The sequence below is a fragment of the Oenanthe melanoleuca genome, chromosome 4, assembly GCF_029582105.1.
Source record: "Oenanthe melanoleuca isolate GR-GAL-2019-014 chromosome 4, OMel1.0, whole genome shotgun sequence".
Lineage (NCBI taxonomy): Eukaryota > Metazoa > Chordata > Aves > Passeriformes > Muscicapidae > Oenanthe > Oenanthe melanoleuca.
In genome coordinates, this window is record NC_079337.1 from 41505578 (window position 1) to 41526885 (window position 21308).

A 21308-nucleotide genomic window follows, 5' to 3' on the forward strand; every position below is an offset into this window, starting at 1 on the left:
GGTTTATGACAAATTATGTATTTCTCATACTCCATAAATGCAAATACTTTTAAAGGGTGGGTTGGGCTCTAAAAGTTTATTTAAAAAGAGCATGGACATGGAAGAGTATTTCTGGGCCCTAAATGTGTCCCTGTTTCCCTTATTTTAGAGATTGGCAAATCTTCAGAAATCACAATCAGGTAATAATAAAGTCAAGAATAAGCAACAAGACAGAAGCAAACAGTTTGGACTGTATACTTCCAACAACAGCTTAGTTAACACTCCCCAGGAGTATAGCAATGATCTGAAATCATTCCCATCCCGGAGCCCTTCTCAAGGAGATGAAGATTCTGCCCTGATTTTAACACAGGACAACCTGAAAAGCTCTGATCCTGACCTCTCAGCCAACAGTGATCAAGAGTCTGGTGTGGAGGACTTAAGCTGTAGGTCCCCAAGTGGGGGTGGCTGCTTGCCTAGTGAAGACAGTGGCAAAGACTCTGATGAGGCTGTATTTCTGGCAGGCTGAAATAGCTTCATGGCAGCAAGGATCCAGATGATGTAAAGTATTAGTCTGGAATGACATCTTTTCACCAGATGAAGAATGGAATGGTCTGTGGCCTAAAGGAATAATCCAAAGAAAGGGAACTGTGCAATTGTGTAAGTAAAGATCTAAGCAGAACAAGTTATTACTAATTTTAAGACATGACACTAAAGAAAGGTAGTATCTGCTGTTACATTTCATTAAGCCAATATGGTGGTTGTTTTACCAATGCTGTACATATTCCTTACTTTGTACATTTCCATAATTATTTATTAGACAGGATAATACTTCTTTTCCTAAGATGCGAAATTCCAATGTATTCTCTTACACAAGGTTGAAGATGTGTTACTGTTAGCAGTCAAAACTTATTTTTGTAGAGCTCATTTGCCTTCAGACATATTATGCATACTCCTAGCTTTTTTCTTCACAAGAAGTTCAAACAATTATTTTGCATATTCTCCTACTAAAATCCTTTACAACAAAGTAAAACTAACAAATGGACACCCTGGCTTAGTGAAAAATGAAGCTTTGATCGTGAAAAAAGATCCATTAATATGCTGCTATTTATGCTGCTGCTGCATCTGAAAGCATCCCGTTTGTACTCAATTCTCAACCAGTGCTGAAAGTTCAGTAGTTTCTGTGACCAAAACTTCAAGGAATGTAACAATGCTCACACATCCTTTGTGCTGAAACACTCCTGTGTAACAAAATGTACATGAGGCAGTTTACTCTTGCCTCTTCATGTTTTGTTAACAAGCTTGTTTATATCTTACTCTTGTTCTAAACCACCTACACAAGATATAAAGGTAAAATTTTAAAGGTGATAAAATCCCCAATGCTTCAATCTATTTTCCTACTTGAAAATGTTTTATTTTAGTAGGATGAGGTACATACACAGTGGAGAGAATGGGGAATATCAAATTAGAAACTAATTACAGAAATTGCTTATGAAAACATCACTCTGAGTTAGTAAGTAAATGAAACCTATGCCCATAAAGGTACTGCTATAGAGAATATTTCTTCCAAATTTTGTTCTTCAAAATAAACTAACCATAACCAACTGGTGTTTTTTTATCTTCGCAAAAAATTTCCCTCCTAGTATTTGCCAATCTGAACAGAGCACAGCAATACTAATTTAAGAAAAGGACTGATTCACCATTAACCAGAAAGTTTAATCTCATTTAAGAATTCTGATATTTTTAAGAACAGGAATAATAGTTTTCATAATCAGCAGTTCAGAAGTAAACAACTAAAAAATGTTCAAAATTTGGAATGTCTTGAAACTTACTAGAAAGGTGGCTGGCCACATTAGCCTGCAACTGTTTTGGGGTTTTTTTAATTTTATTTAAAGCCAACAGTTAAAAATGTAATTGATATGGCTGCTTTTACCTGCTTGGAGACAGTGCAGAATTGAACTCTACTAGAGCAAAGTGATAGTAATGTAAGTTTACTTTGATTGCATTTCACTCTACTTCAAGTACAGACCTACAGAAAGAACTGTATTATATAAATATACCTCAATTTATCATCATTAGATTTTATTATTCAGTCTGCTTTTCTGGAATGGCTTTTCATTCTGTTCTGTGAACATGTTATTAAAAGTGACTAGGTAAACTTCAGTATTATTACTATTCTCTGAAGAGAGCTGCTGTCTTTGAACAAATAATTCTTAACTGCAAGGTTTATCTTAATGTTATATTGGAAAGGTCAGACCCTCAGTTTGATAAATTGCTATAGCTCAATTCAAATAAAAACAACAATAAACTATATTCTGTTGAGAATCTAGCCTTCTGGTTTTTAATCTTACGAATTTTTAATAAACTAAAGCCTTGATTTTAAATGCACTTTTGTCCTGGGGTGACAACTTTTTAAAAGTGTTTCATATTTTGAACATAGCCTGTAACCTTTATGGCATTAAAGGAAACTTTGAATGGGTTTTCTCAAACTAAAGAAACGTGCTGCAAAGTCAGCAATGAAAACAAAACACACAAATATTCTTCCAAAAAATCAGTTTGAAAATGGGCAATGTTATTGTACGTCTTTAAAATGTAAAATTGTATATGATGATACTGTGTTCTATTAGACATGTCTAGAAATAAATGCAGAAGAGCAAGATATGCAGATTCAAAGCACGGTCTTTGCATTGCTTATGCAACTCCTTGTAACTGGCTTTACAACTAAAATATTCTAATTCTAACATTTTCTTTATTAAGCCTTCACTTAGCAGCCCTCTGTGATGTGTCTTTTAGTCCTTGGAATTTTGCATTAATTACTACTGCTTTCATTGTACTGTATGTATTTGTGGCATTACCAGGCTAATGAGAAACAACTTCAAATAAACACTCAGGTGTTATGAAATGTTATTTCACACCAGAGAATGAAACAAAGGATTCCTTTCCTGATTTCTGTAATAGAGTTCTTCATTTACTCAAGAGTCACGTTGTCACTGAGATCAAGGAATTCTTTTATCTTCCCTACTCCTATATTTGAATCCAGTAGCTGCAGTTGTGAAGGAATCTACAACTGGTAAATAAAAAAACTGAGACTCTCATCAATTGTGTTAATTATATGGGAGCATGTTATACCCCTGTATTAAAAAAAAAAAAAAAAGGGATGAGAAGACTTCTCTATTAACTTTTTAAACTGTTTTCTTGTAGCCTTGCTGCAAATATTTGCAAATTTGGCCCATGCAATAACCCCACTGTAATTTTGAATAGGACACACATGAATGTAACTAAACTGCTGAAAGGCCTCACTAGGTTCAGGCTGCTGGTTAGTTCCAAAATGTGCCTCTAAGGGACACTGAAGGCAATGAGGCCAAACAACTGAAGCCTTCTTTACAGAAGATTACCATCTGAAGCACAGAAGGAAAACTATTTGCCAGCTGCTTTTATTGGTAACTATACAGAAACAAATGTGTTAAGCTGATAATGGATTCTAAAAAGCTGAGAAACAAAATTAATCAGTTGGAGGGCACAACAACACAGTATCATTAAAAATAAAAAGGAGAAACAGAAAGCAAAAGGAGGAAGGCAGGGAAGGAAAGCTCTTTACAAAATCATCAAGTAAGGCAGGGAGCCACGTTCTTTGAAGACAGAGGCAAGCCAGAGAATGGGTTCACAGCATGAAAAGATGTTTAATGAAACAAACCAACAATTACACTGCAGCAACGAAGTGGAGATAGCCTTTGCAATGAAGGTAAGAATGCCATCACTGTTGACCAGCTAACTTCATGTTTTTATGTGGACACTGCCTTGACCTGTACATGAGAGCCCTCAAGATCACAAACACAGCCAAGGTTGGGGGGCTGCTTCTGGGTGCAGGTTGAAGGCTGAGTGTAGCTTGTAGGTTGGCTGGTCACCCTAACACTGTAGTGCAGAGACAGTGACTGAAAAATCCTCCAAGGACAGTTAAGTTGCTGACACTTCCTTTGGGAAGGGAGTAACATGTGAGTTTGAAGTAGGTCAACTTATGACAGTACTAAGACACATGAAAAATATGCCAAAGATCTAGAACCAAGTGTACTGCAAACCTGGAATTCAGAGAGGTGCCAGAATGTGGTGACGATAAAAAAAAAATTCAAATTTACTTATTTAAATTTCCGGTAAATCACCTGAAACCAGCAAACCAAATCACGTTAAATGTTAAAATAAAATGTACTAGTCTTTTAATATAAATCAGTCTGTAAAGAAGCTAATGAAACCTTGTAGGTCCACCAGAACCACAACTGAATTCACACAAGGACGTCTGTTGCTAAGGTTATTCAGAAAAATTTATTTCCTTTCTGAAGACTAAAGAACACACTTTTTGTTGAGGTATTCCCTTATTATTGAAATATAGGCTCTCTTTACAGCTTATTACTGCATAGAAACATGATGTCAACAGGTGTCTGACCAAAACAAGGCATTCTCAAAAGCGAGATATGCAATACAGGTTTTTAAAGCCCATTTTAATGAAGGTAGCTCCAAGAACTACTGCTGTCGAAATAGTTGAACAGGAAAAGCTCAAACCACTGCAGATGAAGTTAAAAAGTTTGTTCTTGAGTATTGTACTGCATCGACTTCCAACACAATTCTGTATCCACTCAAAAAGTCCTACAATGCCCAACTGTAAGTCAGACGAATACATGATATATTAAAATCCTAAAGTCTTTATTTGTAAGTTTAACACATTACAGTATTTAATGTTCAGAATAATTAAGGCTGTGATACTTGACTCTGTTGCCAGAGTTTGAACTGAGTCTTACCTGTAAGTTTCTTAAATCTCTATTTTATAAAAATTTAGTATTTGAAAGGAGTAGTTAGAACTTTGACATGTATAAAATGGTGAGATTTCTAACTTCTACATCTGGTCCAAGTCCTAAGGGGCAAAGCTGCCAGAGTATGTAAAGAGCAAACAACAGAATTATAGTACATACTGCTTACAACTGACTTTATCATAGTCTCTTGTTTGCAGTGGCGGATGGTGTAATGCCTCCTCAGCAAGCTCACTGATGACACAAAGCTGGGAGGAGCAGCCAATACCCCAGAGTGCTGTGCAGCCCTTCAGAAGGATCTTGATGGGGTGGAGGGATGGGCAGAGAGGAACCTTCTGAAATTCAACAAAGGCAAATGCAGGGCCCTGCACCTTGGGAAGAATAGTCTGGGTTCCTCAGAACAGGGAAGACATGGAGCTCCTGGAGTGGGTCCAGCACAGGGAAACAAGGATGAGTGGAACACCTCACTTATGAGAATAGGCTGAGGGAGCTGGGCCTGTTTAGACTGGCGAAGATTGAGAGAGGACCCCATCAATGTCTGTATCTGAAGGCAGGGTGTCAAGAGGATGGAGCCAGGCATTTCTTAGTGGTGCTGAACAATACCACAAGAGGCAAATGACAGAAACTGATGACCAGGAAGTTCTAGCTGATTATGAGGAAGTTCTTTACTGTGTGGGTAACTGGAACAGTTGCCCAGAATGCTGTGGAGTCTCCCACACTGGAGATATTCAAGAACCATCTGGACACAATTCTGTTCCATTTGCTCTAGGATGACCCTGCTTGAGCAGGGAGGTTTGACCAAATGACCCAATGTGGATCTTTCCAACCTGACCCATTCTGTGATTTTGCAGTAAGATGAGGTACTAAAATTAGACAAACTCCAGACTCAATAAGCAATTACAACACAGAATGTACACTCCCCCCATCAACTACTGAAACATCAGAGCCGAGCCATCTCCTTACTCATTGAGTTGACTTTCCCACTGGGAGAACACCTGAGCATGACATTGTGCAAGGCTCCCAAGAAACAAGTCATTGTACATAGATGGTTATTCCAGATTGCTTAAAAGTTCACTTGACATATTTCAAAAATCTTTAGAATATGCATCTAAAAGCAGCTGCCATTCTCTTACACTTTATGGGAAACCAGATTTACACCTACACTCCATATTTTGGCAAAATCTGAGGTAAAGAATGTTTTTAACAGTAAGCTACCAGCACGCTAGAAGCAAAAAACCCTAGCTCTGATAGACTGTTATCAGTGTTCTACCTTGTCTTCTGGTGAAAGTAAACCAGGGAAGGCAAAATCATTGTACGACTGAAAGAAAAGAAAAACAAAACAACAAAAAGAACCCCTTAAAACCCATCCCAACCAGCAGCAGGCTGGCCCTTAAACACCAGAAACAGGCTGGACATTCTTGGATGTGACAGCATGCTTGTAGCAAATCCAGTATACATCATCACTGAATACAGAGGCTTCTTTTCTAGAAGATGGGTTTGTGACTGCAGAAAGGGCTAAAAATAAGAGAAAAATACAAATAGTAACAACGTTATCAGAGAATAAAAAGGGAGCAAAGAGAACTTAACTTTCAAATCCCTGAACAACTAACACTAAACTTGCATTGAACAGTGACATTTTCTTGTAGATTCTACTCTATTACAATCAGAAAGACTCCATGGAAAAGTTCCCAATTTGAAAATTTGCTCACAAAGTAACATAAGAAGAAAAGCTGAAGTGTTCAGAACTTGTACTAGCAAATCCCCTGAAGGTGACCTAGCTAAAGTATTCATTGACAGCAGAGCACCATAATACCTGGCAGATGAGAACAGAGGTCTGTCCTCTCATGCTGTAATAAAACGTAAAGAAGACACTAGCCCAATACAACAAGAACGCCACGTCTGGTTATCCATGCCTTTCTCTGTCCACAAAAAACAACAACAAAAAACCAGCTCTGTACAGAATTGTGTGTAGTCTTGAGTATTAACTAGATCCTCAGAAAGAGATTAGAAACAACAACTCAGCACAAAAATAGGTGGGATTTTGCCAAAAAGGTAACAGTGATGACTTACATCTAACTCTTCTCCAGAGCTGTAGAAATCACACTACTTAGACTCATCCTCACACTTGGATGCATACATAATCTAAGGCTTTAGTTAGCACATTAGCAGGAGTGCTATGTCAATATACAAGCAGCACATTTTTTGGAATAAGATCCTCTAAAATTATTGCTTAACCACTCCACTTATAAAGAGTTGATTTTTTTCATACACTTAAGTATCTTTGATTTGGACCACAGATCTATTTTCTTGGGACATCCAATCTCAGAATTTGGATCAGCTTTAAAATAAGTCCTATAAAATACCAGTGAACAGTTTATTCACCCTGAAAAGCAACAGCTTAGGACAACCACACAACTGTAACAAATAGCAGAGCTGAGACTGAAGACCCACTAGCATGTAGAACTGATTTCTTGCACTTACGTGATTTTCCTTACTCACTCTTCTTCATTCAGAAGAAATATCATATTTTGCTGGAAGACTATCAAGTTTAGGACTGAAGATTAGTGATACAGAAAAGCACATGCTTGGACTGTAGTCTGAGACTTGAACCTGCCATGTTCTGTGATCCTATCTAGGTAACACAAAGGTAGAGTCTTAGCTAAGAGGTTTATCTCCAGACTGCTTCCTGACAAGAAATAAGTAGGATTTTTGGTACATTACTTAATCAGCATTTCATCCTATTTAACTCTCAAAACTGTACAATTCCTTCTCTTCCTCTTCCTTCCTCCTTGACTGTCTCTGTGAAAACCTAATGCATTGAGAAAGTTGAGAAAAAGAATTGGTATTCTTGCAATAGCAAGAGAAAATACATGCATGTATTTAGAGGCTGTATTTTTCTCCTACAGAATACTGCATTTTGTCTCATCCATTCCTAACAGATATGCCCCCATCCCAAGATTGTCAGCTTACTAGAGTCAAGATTCATTGATTAAAGTGCAGAATTAAGTTTCATTTCCAAATCTGATCACTTGCCTTACCCTATGACACTATCCAACTCCAACTGAATTAGTTTCTTTGTTTCTTAAAATTAGGAAAAAATTACTTTAAAAAAGAACTTTAGAACTAGTTTTTGTAAAGTGCTCCTCACAATGAACATATTTATATTGCATAAAACAGAAGAAGGAAAGTGACCTGATTATTCCTTTATGAACAAAAAAAAGAAAATGAAATTGTTAGATGAAAATTGTGTTTAATTAGTGGTAGGTACCAAGCCACTCTTGAAATCAGTGCATCAGTGCTACTAAGCAACATACCAAATCTATGCAGATACCATTTATTCTATTTTGATTCCAATATAATTTGTTCCAACATATCCTTTGCTTAATCCCCAGTCTACTTATCCAAAACACAGTACAACCTATACTTAGTTTTCTATTATTACTTAGAAGTAAAAAAACTTGTTCTTTAATAGTTTGGCTTCAAGAAAAGACAGCTTGTGAATCCACTGGCAATCTCCATCAAGTACTTTTTTAGTTTCTGAAGTCTGATCAACACTTAAAGTCTTCCACAGATTAAGCCTAATCTATGGTTAAAGTTCAAAATACAAAAGATATGAATTATGTTTTTATAAAAATGTAAAAAGCTAGTCAAAATTACATGTTTAGGTATTTAATCTCTGAATAATGGAGTATAGCAGCAGGGAACTTAAATATTATAACTATCAACAATAAATACAAGAAATTAATGCAAAGATTGCAATAGAAGGATTCTTGAGTACAATGAGAATATAAAGAGACATTCTAATTTGTACAAAAACCATCCCAACTCTGTATACAATCTCTTCTATAAATACAACCAGATAAGATGAAATGCTTATTTGCAAATAATAGTTATTAAAAAGTGTGCTTTATTGGGTTTTTCATTCGTTCTCTTGGCAGGTGTAGTTTGCAGGAAGTCTGTAAAGACAAATTTCCATAATTAGGTATTTCAATTTCTCCAGAAGGTGTATTTTAAATACAAGTAACAACAGATGCAGAACATACTTGATTTCCACAGAAATTGTTATTAGAACACTGAACACTGTAACAAATCCATTAGCAGTTACCAGGTGTGTAACAATAAGATAAATTATTTAATAAGTGAAGTTTACCTATAGCGGAGCATGAAATTGGCTGTGCATTGCTATTGCCTGTTGAAGTTTTTCCTCTTTGGCTCGTCTGCAGTGGCAGAGCTGTGAAACAAGACATACAATGAATTCTAAATGCAGTTTTTTATAATGCATACTGCAGTTTCTCCTTAATGACTTAGCTATTCTACAGCTCTCTTTAAAGAGAGAAAACCCACCTGACCTACCCCTCTTCCAAGCTACAGGCTTAACAATGTCAGTATAATAATATCAGTAGCATTATTCTATCCAAAATTGCTTATAAGAGGATTGCTTCCAATGTTACAAAATGCATTTATTGGGCATTTTTAAAGAAAGGTAAACTATTTGGTAAGTTAGTTTTGTCAAAGCCTGTGCAAAAATGTGCTTTTTGAACCTCAGTTACTTATTTGATGATAGCCATCAACAGAATTTGTTTAAGAAATTTAATGCAACATGTAAGTTTATGTCAACCTTCCAAATCTGAAATTTACCACGTGGCTATCTTCCCTGTATCTGTGCAGAAGAAATTGGCACAAAAATATCTGCAACAACATGTGAATATGGTCTAATGCAGGAGACCTCTGCACTCCCATCTTAAAAGTATATGCCTTTGGAGTACAGATTATAGTCTAAATAGACTGAAGCCATTTAAGGATTATTTTTCTTTCTGTCAAAGCTCACTAGAGCACTGTTCTGTATCACAGGACTGCTCAAACTCTTAAAAAGAAGTCCTAAATTTATTCACTATGTACTGCACATGTCTTGGATTAGAACTATTTGTATATTACATACCGTTCTCTTTTCCATGAAACTACTAAGAAAGTCATCTATCTCTGTTTTGCCTTCCAAGAAGTCTTCTGCAATAGTGTCAGACTCCTCTTCAGCTTCATGAGCAGCTACTTTAAGTCTGGCCTGCAGAGCACTTGGACTGCAACTCTACGAAAATAAAAAGTCTAATGTAATATTAACATGTCCATTAAAACTTATATTTCTAAGAAGATAAATGACATGGAATACGTGGATAGAGCACTATTGCTACATAAAAGCCTATGCAACCAGATGAAATTTCATCTCCAAGTTACATCACAGCTTGTTAAACTAGAAAGGATTCAATGTGAGAAAAGCGTTGCTAGTTTAGGTGGTCCACACTGTAGAAAGCATCCAGCTTGGAAATCTGACAAGTTCTCAAGTGCATGATTTCTAAGTAGAACTAACATTTCAAGTGTCTTCAATAAATAGGACTTTGCTTTTGAAAATCAATTGTGAACCTGGAAAGTGTAAAAATGTAATAAAGTACTTACTGTTAAGATTTTAAATACCCTTGAAATGATTGTGTAGAAGAAGACAGGAAAGCAAAAAGCACCTACTCAAGAAGTAGATGGGCTGGTATTCTAAATCAGTATACTCATCTTTCTGTCCTTTAAAACCTCAAAGCTTACTTATTGCATACAATTTCATTAGTTTTCCTCAAATATGTCTGGGCAGCTAATCAGGACATGATTCACATCCAGTAGAGTCTGTACAGAGCCAGAACTGCAAAATTAAGATTTTTATAGATTTTAAATGCTTGGCTTAACCTTCATCTACCCTATGAAAAATCTTTTACTTATGTACTTTAAAACCTTAATGTAATCAAAAATTTCCTGTTAAACCGATCTTGTACAAAAGAGTTTGGAGAGTTTGCTTAAATAAAATATGACTAAAATTCACTCACAGTACAAGTAAAAATACCTGTCTGGAAATTTGAAGGAAAGAGCAGGAGATACCATATAGCACACAGCAAACATCAATACATGAAGATACATTATATATGGGGAAAAAACAGAAAAATTCAGCTGCTACTTCTCAACTCTCAGCCTCCTATCCATCATTAAATTGAATCAGCAAATCTAACTTAGAAAAAGCTAAAGGGACTACAGCAGTGGGATATTATGACCTGTTCTTAAGTGGTTTCTGGCAAAAATAGAAGGTTTATTATCCATGTCAACTACATCTGCCCACTTTAAAGTCAAAGAATACTCTTAATGGGTAAAGATACAAATCAAAACTTCAGATTTATTGAAGTATTCTTAAAGGATGACATGTATGAATTGTACCTCACTAAGTTCATGCTGTCTTTGCATCTTTTTTTCAAAGGCTGCTTTCATTTGCGTGAGTTGTTCATACTGGAAGGAAGGAAGGAAGAAGAAAATGAACATTATCACCTTGAAAAAAACCACAGATATTACCACTAATATTTCTGAAGCTGATTTTACTGTTCACTTACTTTATCCAACACCGTCTGTCTTTTTGCCTCAAGACTAGGCTCCAGCAACAAGTTTTTTTCTGGAAAATAAAATCACCATTACTACTATTTTTTTTAAAGGATTTAGTTCACACAATACAGCCACATGTTAACATTTTGACAGCTTACTTGCCAGCTCTTCAATGCTTTTCACTAACTCATCTCTATCAGTAATGACTTGCTTCAGTTGTGGAAGAGTCACAAACTGTTCCAGTAACACCTCCTCTTGCTCATTCATACTGGTCAGCTGTGATATACTGTATTCAAACAGAAAGAATGTACATTTAAATCTGAAAACACCACATGTAAAGTAATTAATTTCTACCACAGTTTGTGGCATTTTTTGGGACTTTACAAATACATGACACTTGACCACAACTTACTTTTCCCCTTTCTCCTGGACTGTGGGCTCTACTATATGCAGCAGTGAACTTAAAAAGCAGCATGTTAAAAAATACCTCCCATTTCAAGCCTTCCTTCCCATAATGCTGCTACAGTGGGTAGACTGTGTCAAGCTACCAGATGCCCACTCAGCTGCTCTCTCACTCTCCCTCAACAGGCTATGGAGGAAAATCTCAAGGGTTGAGATAAAAACAGCGAAGTCACTTACCAATTACAATCACACACAAAACACACTAAGAAAAATTTAACTGAATTTATTGTCAAGTACAGTAAGATGGTAAGCAAGAAAGGAAAAAACTAAAACGCTTTGCTCTGTTTTTCCTCAGGCTCAACTTCATTCCCAACACTACCTCTCCCTGCCTCCTGTTCCTTAGGGCAAGGGGGAATTGCAAGTGTAGCAGTCAGTTTCTAGCAGCTCAACTCTGCTTCTCCTTCCCATTCACACTTCACCCCTTCTCCACACACAGACTGCAATCAGTTCCTGGCAGGAGAGTCTGGGCAATACACAGCTGCTGTTTCCTTCTGGGCATATCTGCCTGCACCAATATGGGGTCCTTCCTGGACTACAGTGTGGATAACCATTCTAGCATAGTCCTCTCACAGCTACACCTGTAATACTGTGTTTTTTTCCAAAACTTCCATGGGCAGAAAAGTAACTACTCTGGCACTTGGAGCACTTCCTTCTCCCTCTTCTTCTCTGACTTTGGTGTTTGCAGGATTATCATACTTTACCATTCCTCCCCTCAATCCTCACTGCCTCTTCTCTTTCTAAAATGTTTTCAGAGGCAGTGCCTGCTTCACAAATGGACTCAGTGGTCCTGCAGTGGGTCTGCTGCCAAACAAGCTGTGCCTAGCACAGGGGCAGCTCCTGATGCTTTCTCAGAAAGGCCACTCAAAAAGCCCATTACCAAAACCTTGCCACATATAGAGAACAGAACTATTCAGACCAGCTGCAATGCCACTGTCATTCCATTCAACTACCAACAGAAGAATCATGGAATTTTAATCCAGTCTTCTTGAAAGGACCAGGCTTGGTTAGAATGCTTTGTTTAAACAAATTACACTTCCCTTCAAAAATCTTAATTTGCTGTTACGTAATAAGGATGCTGCCAGAACTTAAAAGCTAAGTCAGCTAAACTAAACATGCTCTTTGGAAAGTGTCAAAGGAAAAAAAAAAGCCACCTCAGCTAAAAGGATGGAGTTTTCAATTGATTAACTACACCACCACCAGAAAGATCTGAAGGAGTTTAGAGCAAATTTGTAACTTTTTCTATCCTACATAACTGATCTAGGAATCTGTCTTGTTAGATATGAGCAAGCTGCTGGGATAATAACTAATACAGTTTGTTTGAATAATGACAAGGTGATGAAAATATTTCTGTAATATGTGTATAAAATATCTGGATGTAGCAGTGATTTGCACTGGGACAGCTGGCACACTTACCACCTGGATCTGTCTAACCCAGCCTCCTCTGAACCTCCTGAGCTGCTCACAAAACAGTTCACCATTTACCTTGCACTACAGTCCTTTGGAGTTTACGAGAATGTAATTTGTGAACAGGCCTCAAGCTGTCCCATTTCCTCCTTCAAAAGTTATGCTTATTGAATTACTAGAAATTAAGTGCCTGGCAAGGCCTCAGAAAAGAGCAACACTGATAGTTAGAAAAAGTAAAAATAAATACTCCTTTCCCTGGTGTTGAATCAAGTACTGTTGCTGCCGACAAAACCCTAAACAAGCAACACATTTGAATACAAAGCAGGGTTATTTTCTGACTCCAATACATGGTAGTTCTCCTAATCATAATTTCTACAAAACCCTTTCAGTGATGTGCACAGACTTCTGACAAAAATCAGATACAGGCCAGCAGTAACTGCCTTTCAATAACTATGGAAAGTTCAGGTACCTTCTGAAAACTTACCTTAGTTCTGAGAGTTCTGGAAAAGTATCAGGAACATCAGGCATCTTGTATGTAAATCCATTCTGGCCAACCTGAATTAAAGTTTAGAAATGCTTTGTAGGTTTTTGAAGTGCAATTTATTGATATTTAACCTGATTAATCAAAACCTGAAGATGAATATCTTCCAGCAACAAGAAAAGCAGGAAAAGCAGTAGCACTAGTCTCTCAACAGAGAACAACACAACCAATAAAACAAAATGCTTGAAGATGTTTGAGGTGACAGTTCATAAAAGATGAGTCAGTTTTGGAGGAAAAAAATTCTGTTTTGCCTTTCATTTGAAAACAGTTGGATGACTGAGGAAACACACAGGAATAGTAAAACTCAGGGAAGTGAGAACAGAGAAGGAGATTGATATTTTGATCTCTTTCACATGGTTTTTAAAGCTATAATCCCTCAGGAAAGGAAAGTTTTAGACAAGGACAAAACAATTGTCTCCACAGAATGTAGAAAATTTAAATTCTACAAAGCCAGAAAAATGCTTTCTAAGGCACTTTTAAGAATAGTAAGAAAACTTGTTTCTACAGACATGATTTGATTAAAGACTAAACATTTAGATACAGAGTTTTATTAAAAATAAAATTCCTTCCAGAGTTCATCAGCAATAGGGAGCTTGAATATAAACATACAAGATAAAATGCTACATATTGAGACTTGAGATTGCACACTGCCTTCACCTAATAGGCTCTGAGCAGGACACAAAGAAAAAAAACATTTTCTGTGGTTGGAGATACAGCTACAGCTGCACTAAGGGGAAGTGCAGCTCCAAAACAAAACCCCTTATAATCAAAAATCCTTAGCATAACACTAGTTTCACTGAAACTCAGACAAACTTGTTGCTCTGATTTCAAGTTCTCATCAAAGCCAGAATGACAGTTTTATTTCTGTAGCACCAACAAAACAATGAAGAGCACTTGCTCAAGTGCCTCCTCGAGTTTTACAGCAATGACCCATGTGCCCTTAAGGGAACTTGTACCCAGTGTCTGACAGCTTAAGTGGCAGAACTCAGCACACCAACCTGAAGCACTGCTTCTGCTGTCGGGACAGGCAGTGGCAGATCAGCAATCAAGCCATAGGAGGGAGCAGCAGGCTTGTCTGTAGTGTAGCTTGAAGAAACTGAGTCAGAAACGGGCATGGTTGCCATTGTTCTGTTTGTTTCTTGAGGTGGATATGGAGGGAGAAAAGGAAACCCCTGAGGAGCAAAAGGAGGCATTCCAGCTGGTTTGTTGAAAAGGCTAAAAGCAAACAAAACCGCAACCATGAGCAAACAACTCCTTACAGCACATTTCTCATCATTTGAATTATAACTACCAGACCACATATGAGACATAAGAATGAATTTTCAAGAGGCCATAAACTTTGTATTTTCTGTTCTCAGTTATTTCCAAAGTAGTCTTTCTGTCTAATACTGCAATATGATATAGAACTCCATTAATCTACATTCTTGTATAACAGCCAAATGCACACACTATTAATTATGAGAAAACTACTTCTCAAAAATTTGTGACAGCATAATTTTAAATTGTTTCCATCCTAAAGTTGTGAGAAAAGCATCTGTGCTTCACAACTGCAGCTGCATGTAAACTTAGCATCACTGTCACCTATGAGAACCACAGTACTGGTACAATTTGAATTTAGCACAATTTTTTAAATCACACGATTTCTGCTGCACATGGTGCAACAGAAACTGCCCTAAACCTGGGAGATTACGAACAGGATATGAAAAAACACAACTGCCCAGATCATGAGCTACAGCAAATTCCAGATTTCACTGATAATGTAAAAATTTCTTTTCAAGAAAACAGATATAAAGTTACATCAGGCATGTTGATACAGTAACTCAATAAAATCTAGTGTTTATTCTCAAAACAATCACGTCAGCAAGCCTACACATGAAATTGTGCAAGGACAGGGAATCTAATTATTCCAATATATCTATTACATTATTCCTGTCCCTGCCTTCCTTATAATTGGTTTAGTCTCTTTTTAAAAAATTAATATACATAGTTCCATTTATTATATTTAGATAACTTACTATGGAAATGATGTTGAGCTAGGAGCTAGAACCGGAGGATTCTTCCAAAACTCATCCAGTAAACTCTGAACAATTTTTCCAAGATCTGAATGCATTGTAAACTGGAAAAAAACAAAACCCCGTGAATAGAAAAATTATGTCTAGAATCCAGGAGTTCCAAAATGTGCCAAGCTTGTTTATTATATCCACTTGACAGTGCTGAAAAGCTATTTCAGACATACCAGCTAATCCAAACTGTGTACACATGAGCTCCAAATAAAGTGATAAAGTCATCCAAAACTGAATAAAAAGTGTTTTGTATATTCCATTATCAGTGGAGAGTCAATGAAGTTCCACAATTCTATTGAACAACCAAAAATCTTCACTTTAGTTACCAAGTTATATTTGTGCAAACAGAAGAGGAAAAAAATTAAAATATCTGAGGACACAGGCATTAACTGCATTCTGAAAGAGTCAGAACCTCCATCCACTCCAAAAAATATTAAAATCCTGAATATTTGAGCTAAAACCATGAAGCCATTCTAATAGGATTAGACTAGAAAGAACTATATTACAAAACTGTCTTAAAGCATCCGTCTCCTTTATTTGGAATACACTGAAATGTAGTTGAAAGAACTGTGCAATTAATAACAACCAAAAACATGTGACAGTAATTTTCTAAGCTTTCATAACTTAAAACAGTTTTAGATACATGGAATCCTCAAGTCAGTAACTGTATCAGCAAAAGAATAACTAGAAGTATACTGAACACTTCTGAATTTCTGTTTTCAGGCCCCTGAAATACAGTTTGAAAGAGATCAGGATCTATACTAATCTTTTTTATCAGAAGTATTAAAAAAATCAAGTGTGACATGTATTAAAACTGCTATTAACAGTAGATCTGTGTGAAGCTACAAATCATACATACATTATTTATTAATGGACCAGTCACGTATACTCCCTGCTTGTCCATTAAATGATGTCTCACAGGTGGGAAAACACTGATGACTGGTTTTTCCTGAGGAAATTGAGGTGGAAGCAAACTGCAAATACAAGAATAATAGTTACTACAGTGATACTTCATGATAAATTTTGCATAAAAAGGCTTCTTGTGCAAAGAAGAAGTACTATTAACTACATAAACTTACTTCTCTATGAGAACAGTTATGGAGAAGTACACAATGAATGAAGCACACAAAAGGATAATTCAGTCACAAAATTAGAAGTCCAAGAGATTGGAATACCAGACTTCTACAAAACCGAAGAGAGCATTTACTGGGCAAAACTGTAGCATAAAAAAGGAGTAATTATCACAGAACATTCTGAGTTGGAAGGAACCCACATGGATCACTGAGTCTAGCTCTGAAGTGCATGGTCCCCCTACAGGCACTGAAGTGCAGCCTTGGTATTATTAGCACATGCCATGACCAACTGATGGACAACAAAGAATCTGTGGCATAACAAGAACATTTTCAAACACAAATATTATCACTAAGAATATAATGTTAGTATAGCCTGTAAGAATATTAGGCCAACTCTGCAGGGCAAAGTAACATAAAACTTGTGAACAGAATACTATCTACATTTGCCAGAGCCTAAGTACTCTCCCAAAGTAAAGTCACAGGAAATACTACAATAAATCGCTTGAGTTATGATCCAGAAGCTTCACTGGGGTAAGAGTTGGAGTTACAGCAGACTAACAAATTACCAATAAAGTTTATTTTCATTGGTAGCGAATCAAAGTTATCAGAAAACCTCAGGCATTTTCCCCTACTTATCTTTAACTAAAATCACACATCTATCTTAGGAACTGAGAACAGCAAAATATGATTTTGCTCTCAGCTGAACATCTGTATCTTGTACAGAGCCAATTTCATTCAGATCACTGTAACAACTAATACAAATCCAGGTTACGGTTCCTGAAATTAATTATGAACTGGGAGCTGCTTATATTCTCACAATTTTTTTTAATAACAATTTTAATTTTCAAGGTGTACATAGACAGCTCACTCTACTTACATGTTAATATTAATTGTCAAGTTGTTTACAGTGAATGGCAGTCGATATTCCACATCTTTCTGTATTTCTGCAATGCTGTCAAAGAAGAAATTGTTAGCATCCATTTCATGGTCAATATAACAGCTAAAAGTCTAAAAGAAACAAGCATGACTTCAGACATTTGTACTCAGTTTAGTTTTGAAAAGCATTGTAAGAAAAAATTGAAAATGCTACAGTAAGTTAATAGTCTTCAGCATTCTATATTGAATATTAGAATTAAAGCAAAAAAATAGTGGATTTAACATTTAAACCTCATACATGGTCACAAGCAAATGAACTATAGTAAGAGAAGTCACACTATTCACTCTTCTGACAACAATCTCAATTTATCTTTTTCCCCTTACTGGCTTAATTGTGTTAACACAACAGTGTTTTTTAATACACTGAATTTATCTGATTACACATTTACTTTTCCAAGGCATTATACCAGGCTCACAATTAAGTATTGCTTTGCAACACTGCCTTCAGATCAATATATAGGCCATTTATTAGACTAGATATTCTTCCTTAATAGATTAGCCTAGTATTTCACAGTAGTTTTTACTATGTACACCAAGCTCAATGCACTTGCACAAGTATTTTCAAGAATTATCTGGAGAAGAGTTACTTGCTCCAGTGACACTCAAGACCCAGGCCCCCCTGAAAGAACCGATGTACCTTACAAAATTTCCTCCAACAGTTAAAGTACTGAGAAAAACCTTCACATCAGCTGCATTAATAGGAAGCTGATTTCAGTACTCTAAAATTCTACTATTTCTATGCACAGCAAGATTGTTTAGAAAGAGAGCATCCCAGAGCATGTGTAAGAGGTGAAGACTTAGCTTGGAAGCAAAATTTCTAGATAATACGAACACATCTAAGCAGAGAGTAAGAGACAGAAGGGCAGAAAATTAGCTTCATCTTATAATGAATCAAAACAAACTGCAAAAGCAGACTGATTGCTCTTCCATGTATTTTTCCGGCTTGCACCTGGTTAAAAATATTCTCTGTCACCTAAGGCTCTCTTATACAGGGGAGGGAACATAGCTCCAATGGCAAATAATGGCAGATGGTGTTTCCAGAAAGCATCTTTTGATCCGACTTCAGAGATGCTCCTCCATCCACTGCCAGGTACACTCCATGCAAGTCCTCTCTCAAAAAACCCAAAACACATTACCTGCAAATGTGTGTTAAGAGTAGTGCTAGGAGTGTTTTGTGTCCTTCCAAAGCACTACTGGGGCATAGAATTTAAGACTGTCCTTAAGAGTTTGGGGAACAAATGGGAATAAGACACTAACTTGGCTATGAACCTGGCTTTCTGCAGCCCCATCTTATTCCTCTCATAGACAACCCAGTATTTGCTCGTTCCCTGTGATCTCGCATGCTGTTTAAAGAAAATATCAAATATCTTCAGCACAGGAGAACTGAAATCAAGGGTTCTACTGTGTTACAGCACACACCACTATCTGCACCTTCTCATTCTTAACTGAAGGATTTGCTCCGGAATCTCTCAGGCACATTCCTGCCCTGTAATCATCTGTCACACTTTTCATTAGTCTGCTGCAAAATCCTTTGAGAAGGTATATAATTATGCTTCACTCATAGGTGCACAACCTATGGAAACTGGGGAGGAAGATGAGGACAGGGAAGGGGAAAGCCAGAATCTCATTAAACTGTTCAAATGGTTATAACCTGCTTAGGAAAAACCTCAAACTAATAACCTTAGGTGCTCCTTCCACAAGTGGGAATGACTACACTGGAAAAATGATACATTCTTAACTTTGTCAAGAACAACAGCAAAGGTAAGAAAATTCATTTTTAAATGCAAAGGTTTTATTTCAAGCTCCCAGGCTGTGAGGGACTGTGTAAAGGAAAGCTAGCTGCTTCACTGCAATTAGGATCACACATACCTGAACTTTTATGACCTAAGACAACACAAACCAAACTTGACTAACTTAGTTAATGACACCAGACCAAGAATTTTGAGCATTTTGGTGAAGACCAACAACCATACTCATAAATAAACGACATTTGGGCAGCTACAATGTCCCTAACCCTCACCTCAATGGCTGGCTACAGCATCCATTCCCTCTCTGCCTGTGCTTGAGCTGCTGCCTGCACAAGCAGTACAAAACGATTTCAGCAAGCTGACTGACAAAAACTGATCCGCTTTTTGGGGACTTAATTCAGGACCTCACTGCCAGATTAAAAAAAGTGGGTATGAACAAAAGGTCAAGTAAGGTCGGTCCAACAAAAACTTTTAAGTTAACTAAGCTCCTACATGCCCACAGGAACAGCTCCTTAAAAAAGTCTCAAAAATATCTGTGAAACTGGCTCTGAACAGACTTAAGTTTATGCAGGTAACAATGCCTAGAATACCATCATATTTATGTTTCCTGTATGATAATTCAAAATATTAGGAATGCAAAGTATCTGCAGTTATAAAACTTGAAAATGCATTTAGTATCTCTTCCATTACTAGCATCAGTCTGATGTGACAGGAAATATTCTCTGCCCTTGTTCTGAAGTATTTTGGAGACAGCTACCATTTCAGTTCTACAGAAATCCTAGGAAGCTGTATGTCAGTACAATGCTTACTTCACTGTAAATATAAACTTCAAATGTATGAAACAAAACAAGCAAAACAAGGCAGCATACTACTAAGAGGGAGTAACTGAGGATAAAGTATTTTGCTTTAAAAACTGTGGATATTGAACAGGAATAAACACAACCGACCTCTTCTGACCACCTAAACAAATCAAATTTTTAAGGAGCAGCCAGTTTTCAGAAAGTAGCACTGAATTCCAGGAAAAACAGTTTGTAGAAAAAGTCTGTAGGGTGGATACGCCACTGTGCCACTGCTGGCAGGCCACACAGCTCCTTGGTGCTCTGTATTTTAGTCTCAACTTTTAATGAACTACGCTATTACAAGCAGTTTCCAGAGAGGTTTTATCCCGAGACGTAGTCGCATATCTGAAGACATTACAACTCATTAGCAGGCTTTCCGGTCAATGGCAGGTGAAACCGGGCACGGCGACCTGCGCACGATCACCCGGCCAGGCCACACCAAAGCCCGCGGGGACGCCTCCCCAGCAGCCAATCTGACTTTCAGTTTCCAAATTCCTCCTCCCAGCCCGCCGGATTTCCACATCCCCCTGTCCTCCGGCGGGGACCACCGCACCCCCGCGGGGCGGGACCCTCCGGCCGCGGGACAGCGCGGGGCTGGGCCGGCCCGGGGGCCCTGTTTACCCACACGGCCGCGGGGACCCGGCCAGGCCTCACGGGGAGGGGACGGGGCGCAGCCGGGTCCCCGCGAGCGCGCAGAGGGACACACGACACGCTTCCGACACGGCGCGGCCCCACGGCGGCGGGCCCGGGACCGGTGACACAGTGCGGCCCTCCCGCCCCCGCCCCCAGGCCCGCCGCGGCCACTCACGAGGCGTGCGCGGCACGCAGGGACTCGACCTGGCGCTGCCGCTGCTGCTGGAGGCCGGTGCGCGCGGGCGGCGCGGCGGAGGCGGGGGCGGCGCCGCCCTTGCCGAGCGGGAACAGCCAGTTCATGGCGCGCGCCGCCGCACCGGAGGGGCGCGAGGGCACCCGCGGCACCGCGCGCACCTAACCGAGCGCCCGCGCGCGCCTGCGCGCGACGGCGGCACCGCCGCCGCCCCTGCCCCGCCCCGCAGCCGCCGCCGG

General features: G+C 38.2%; 2 protein-coding genes across 5 annotated transcripts in view; one reads left to right on the forward strand and one right to left on the reverse strand.

Moving 5' to 3' along the window:
- Positions 1–1378, forward strand: part of MTMR7 (myotubularin related protein 7) — a 39102-nt gene extending 37724 nt beyond the window's left edge. For both annotated transcript variants that reach the window (XM_056490865.1, XM_056490866.1), the window contains one exon: positions 149–1378. In XM_056490865.1, the coding sequence (XP_056346840.1) occupies positions 149–505 (357 nt within the window). In that variant the 3' untranslated portion in view covers positions 506–1378. The remainder of the gene's footprint in view (positions 1–148) is intronic.
- Positions 62–21295, reverse strand: VPS37A (VPS37A subunit of ESCRT-I). Of its 3 annotated transcripts, none has more exons than XM_056490869.1 (12): positions 21052–21289; positions 17598–17672; positions 16507–16621; positions 15600–15700; positions 14583–14799; positions 13528–13598; positions 11336–11463; positions 11189–11247; positions 11019–11087; positions 9715–9858; positions 8926–9006; positions 62–597 (listed from the first exon to the last, which is right to left on the reverse strand). In XM_056490869.1, exons 1-11 carry the CDS (start codon positions 21174–21176, stop codon positions 8926–8928), a joined length of 1185 nt encoding a protein of 394 aa, XP_056346844.1. In that variant the 5' UTR covers positions 21177–21289; the 3' UTR covers positions 62–597. The 3 variants fall into 3 exon arrangements, with proteins under 3 accessions (XP_056346844.1, XP_056346843.1, XP_056346845.1); XM_056490868.1 differs by lacking the exon at positions 62–597 and adding an exon at positions 8089–8731 and having other exon boundaries at positions 21052–21295; XM_056490870.1 differs by lacking the exon at positions 62–597 and adding an exon at positions 8089–8731 and having other exon boundaries at positions 21081–21164.
- Between the last annotated feature and the right edge of the window lie 13 nt (positions 21296–21308).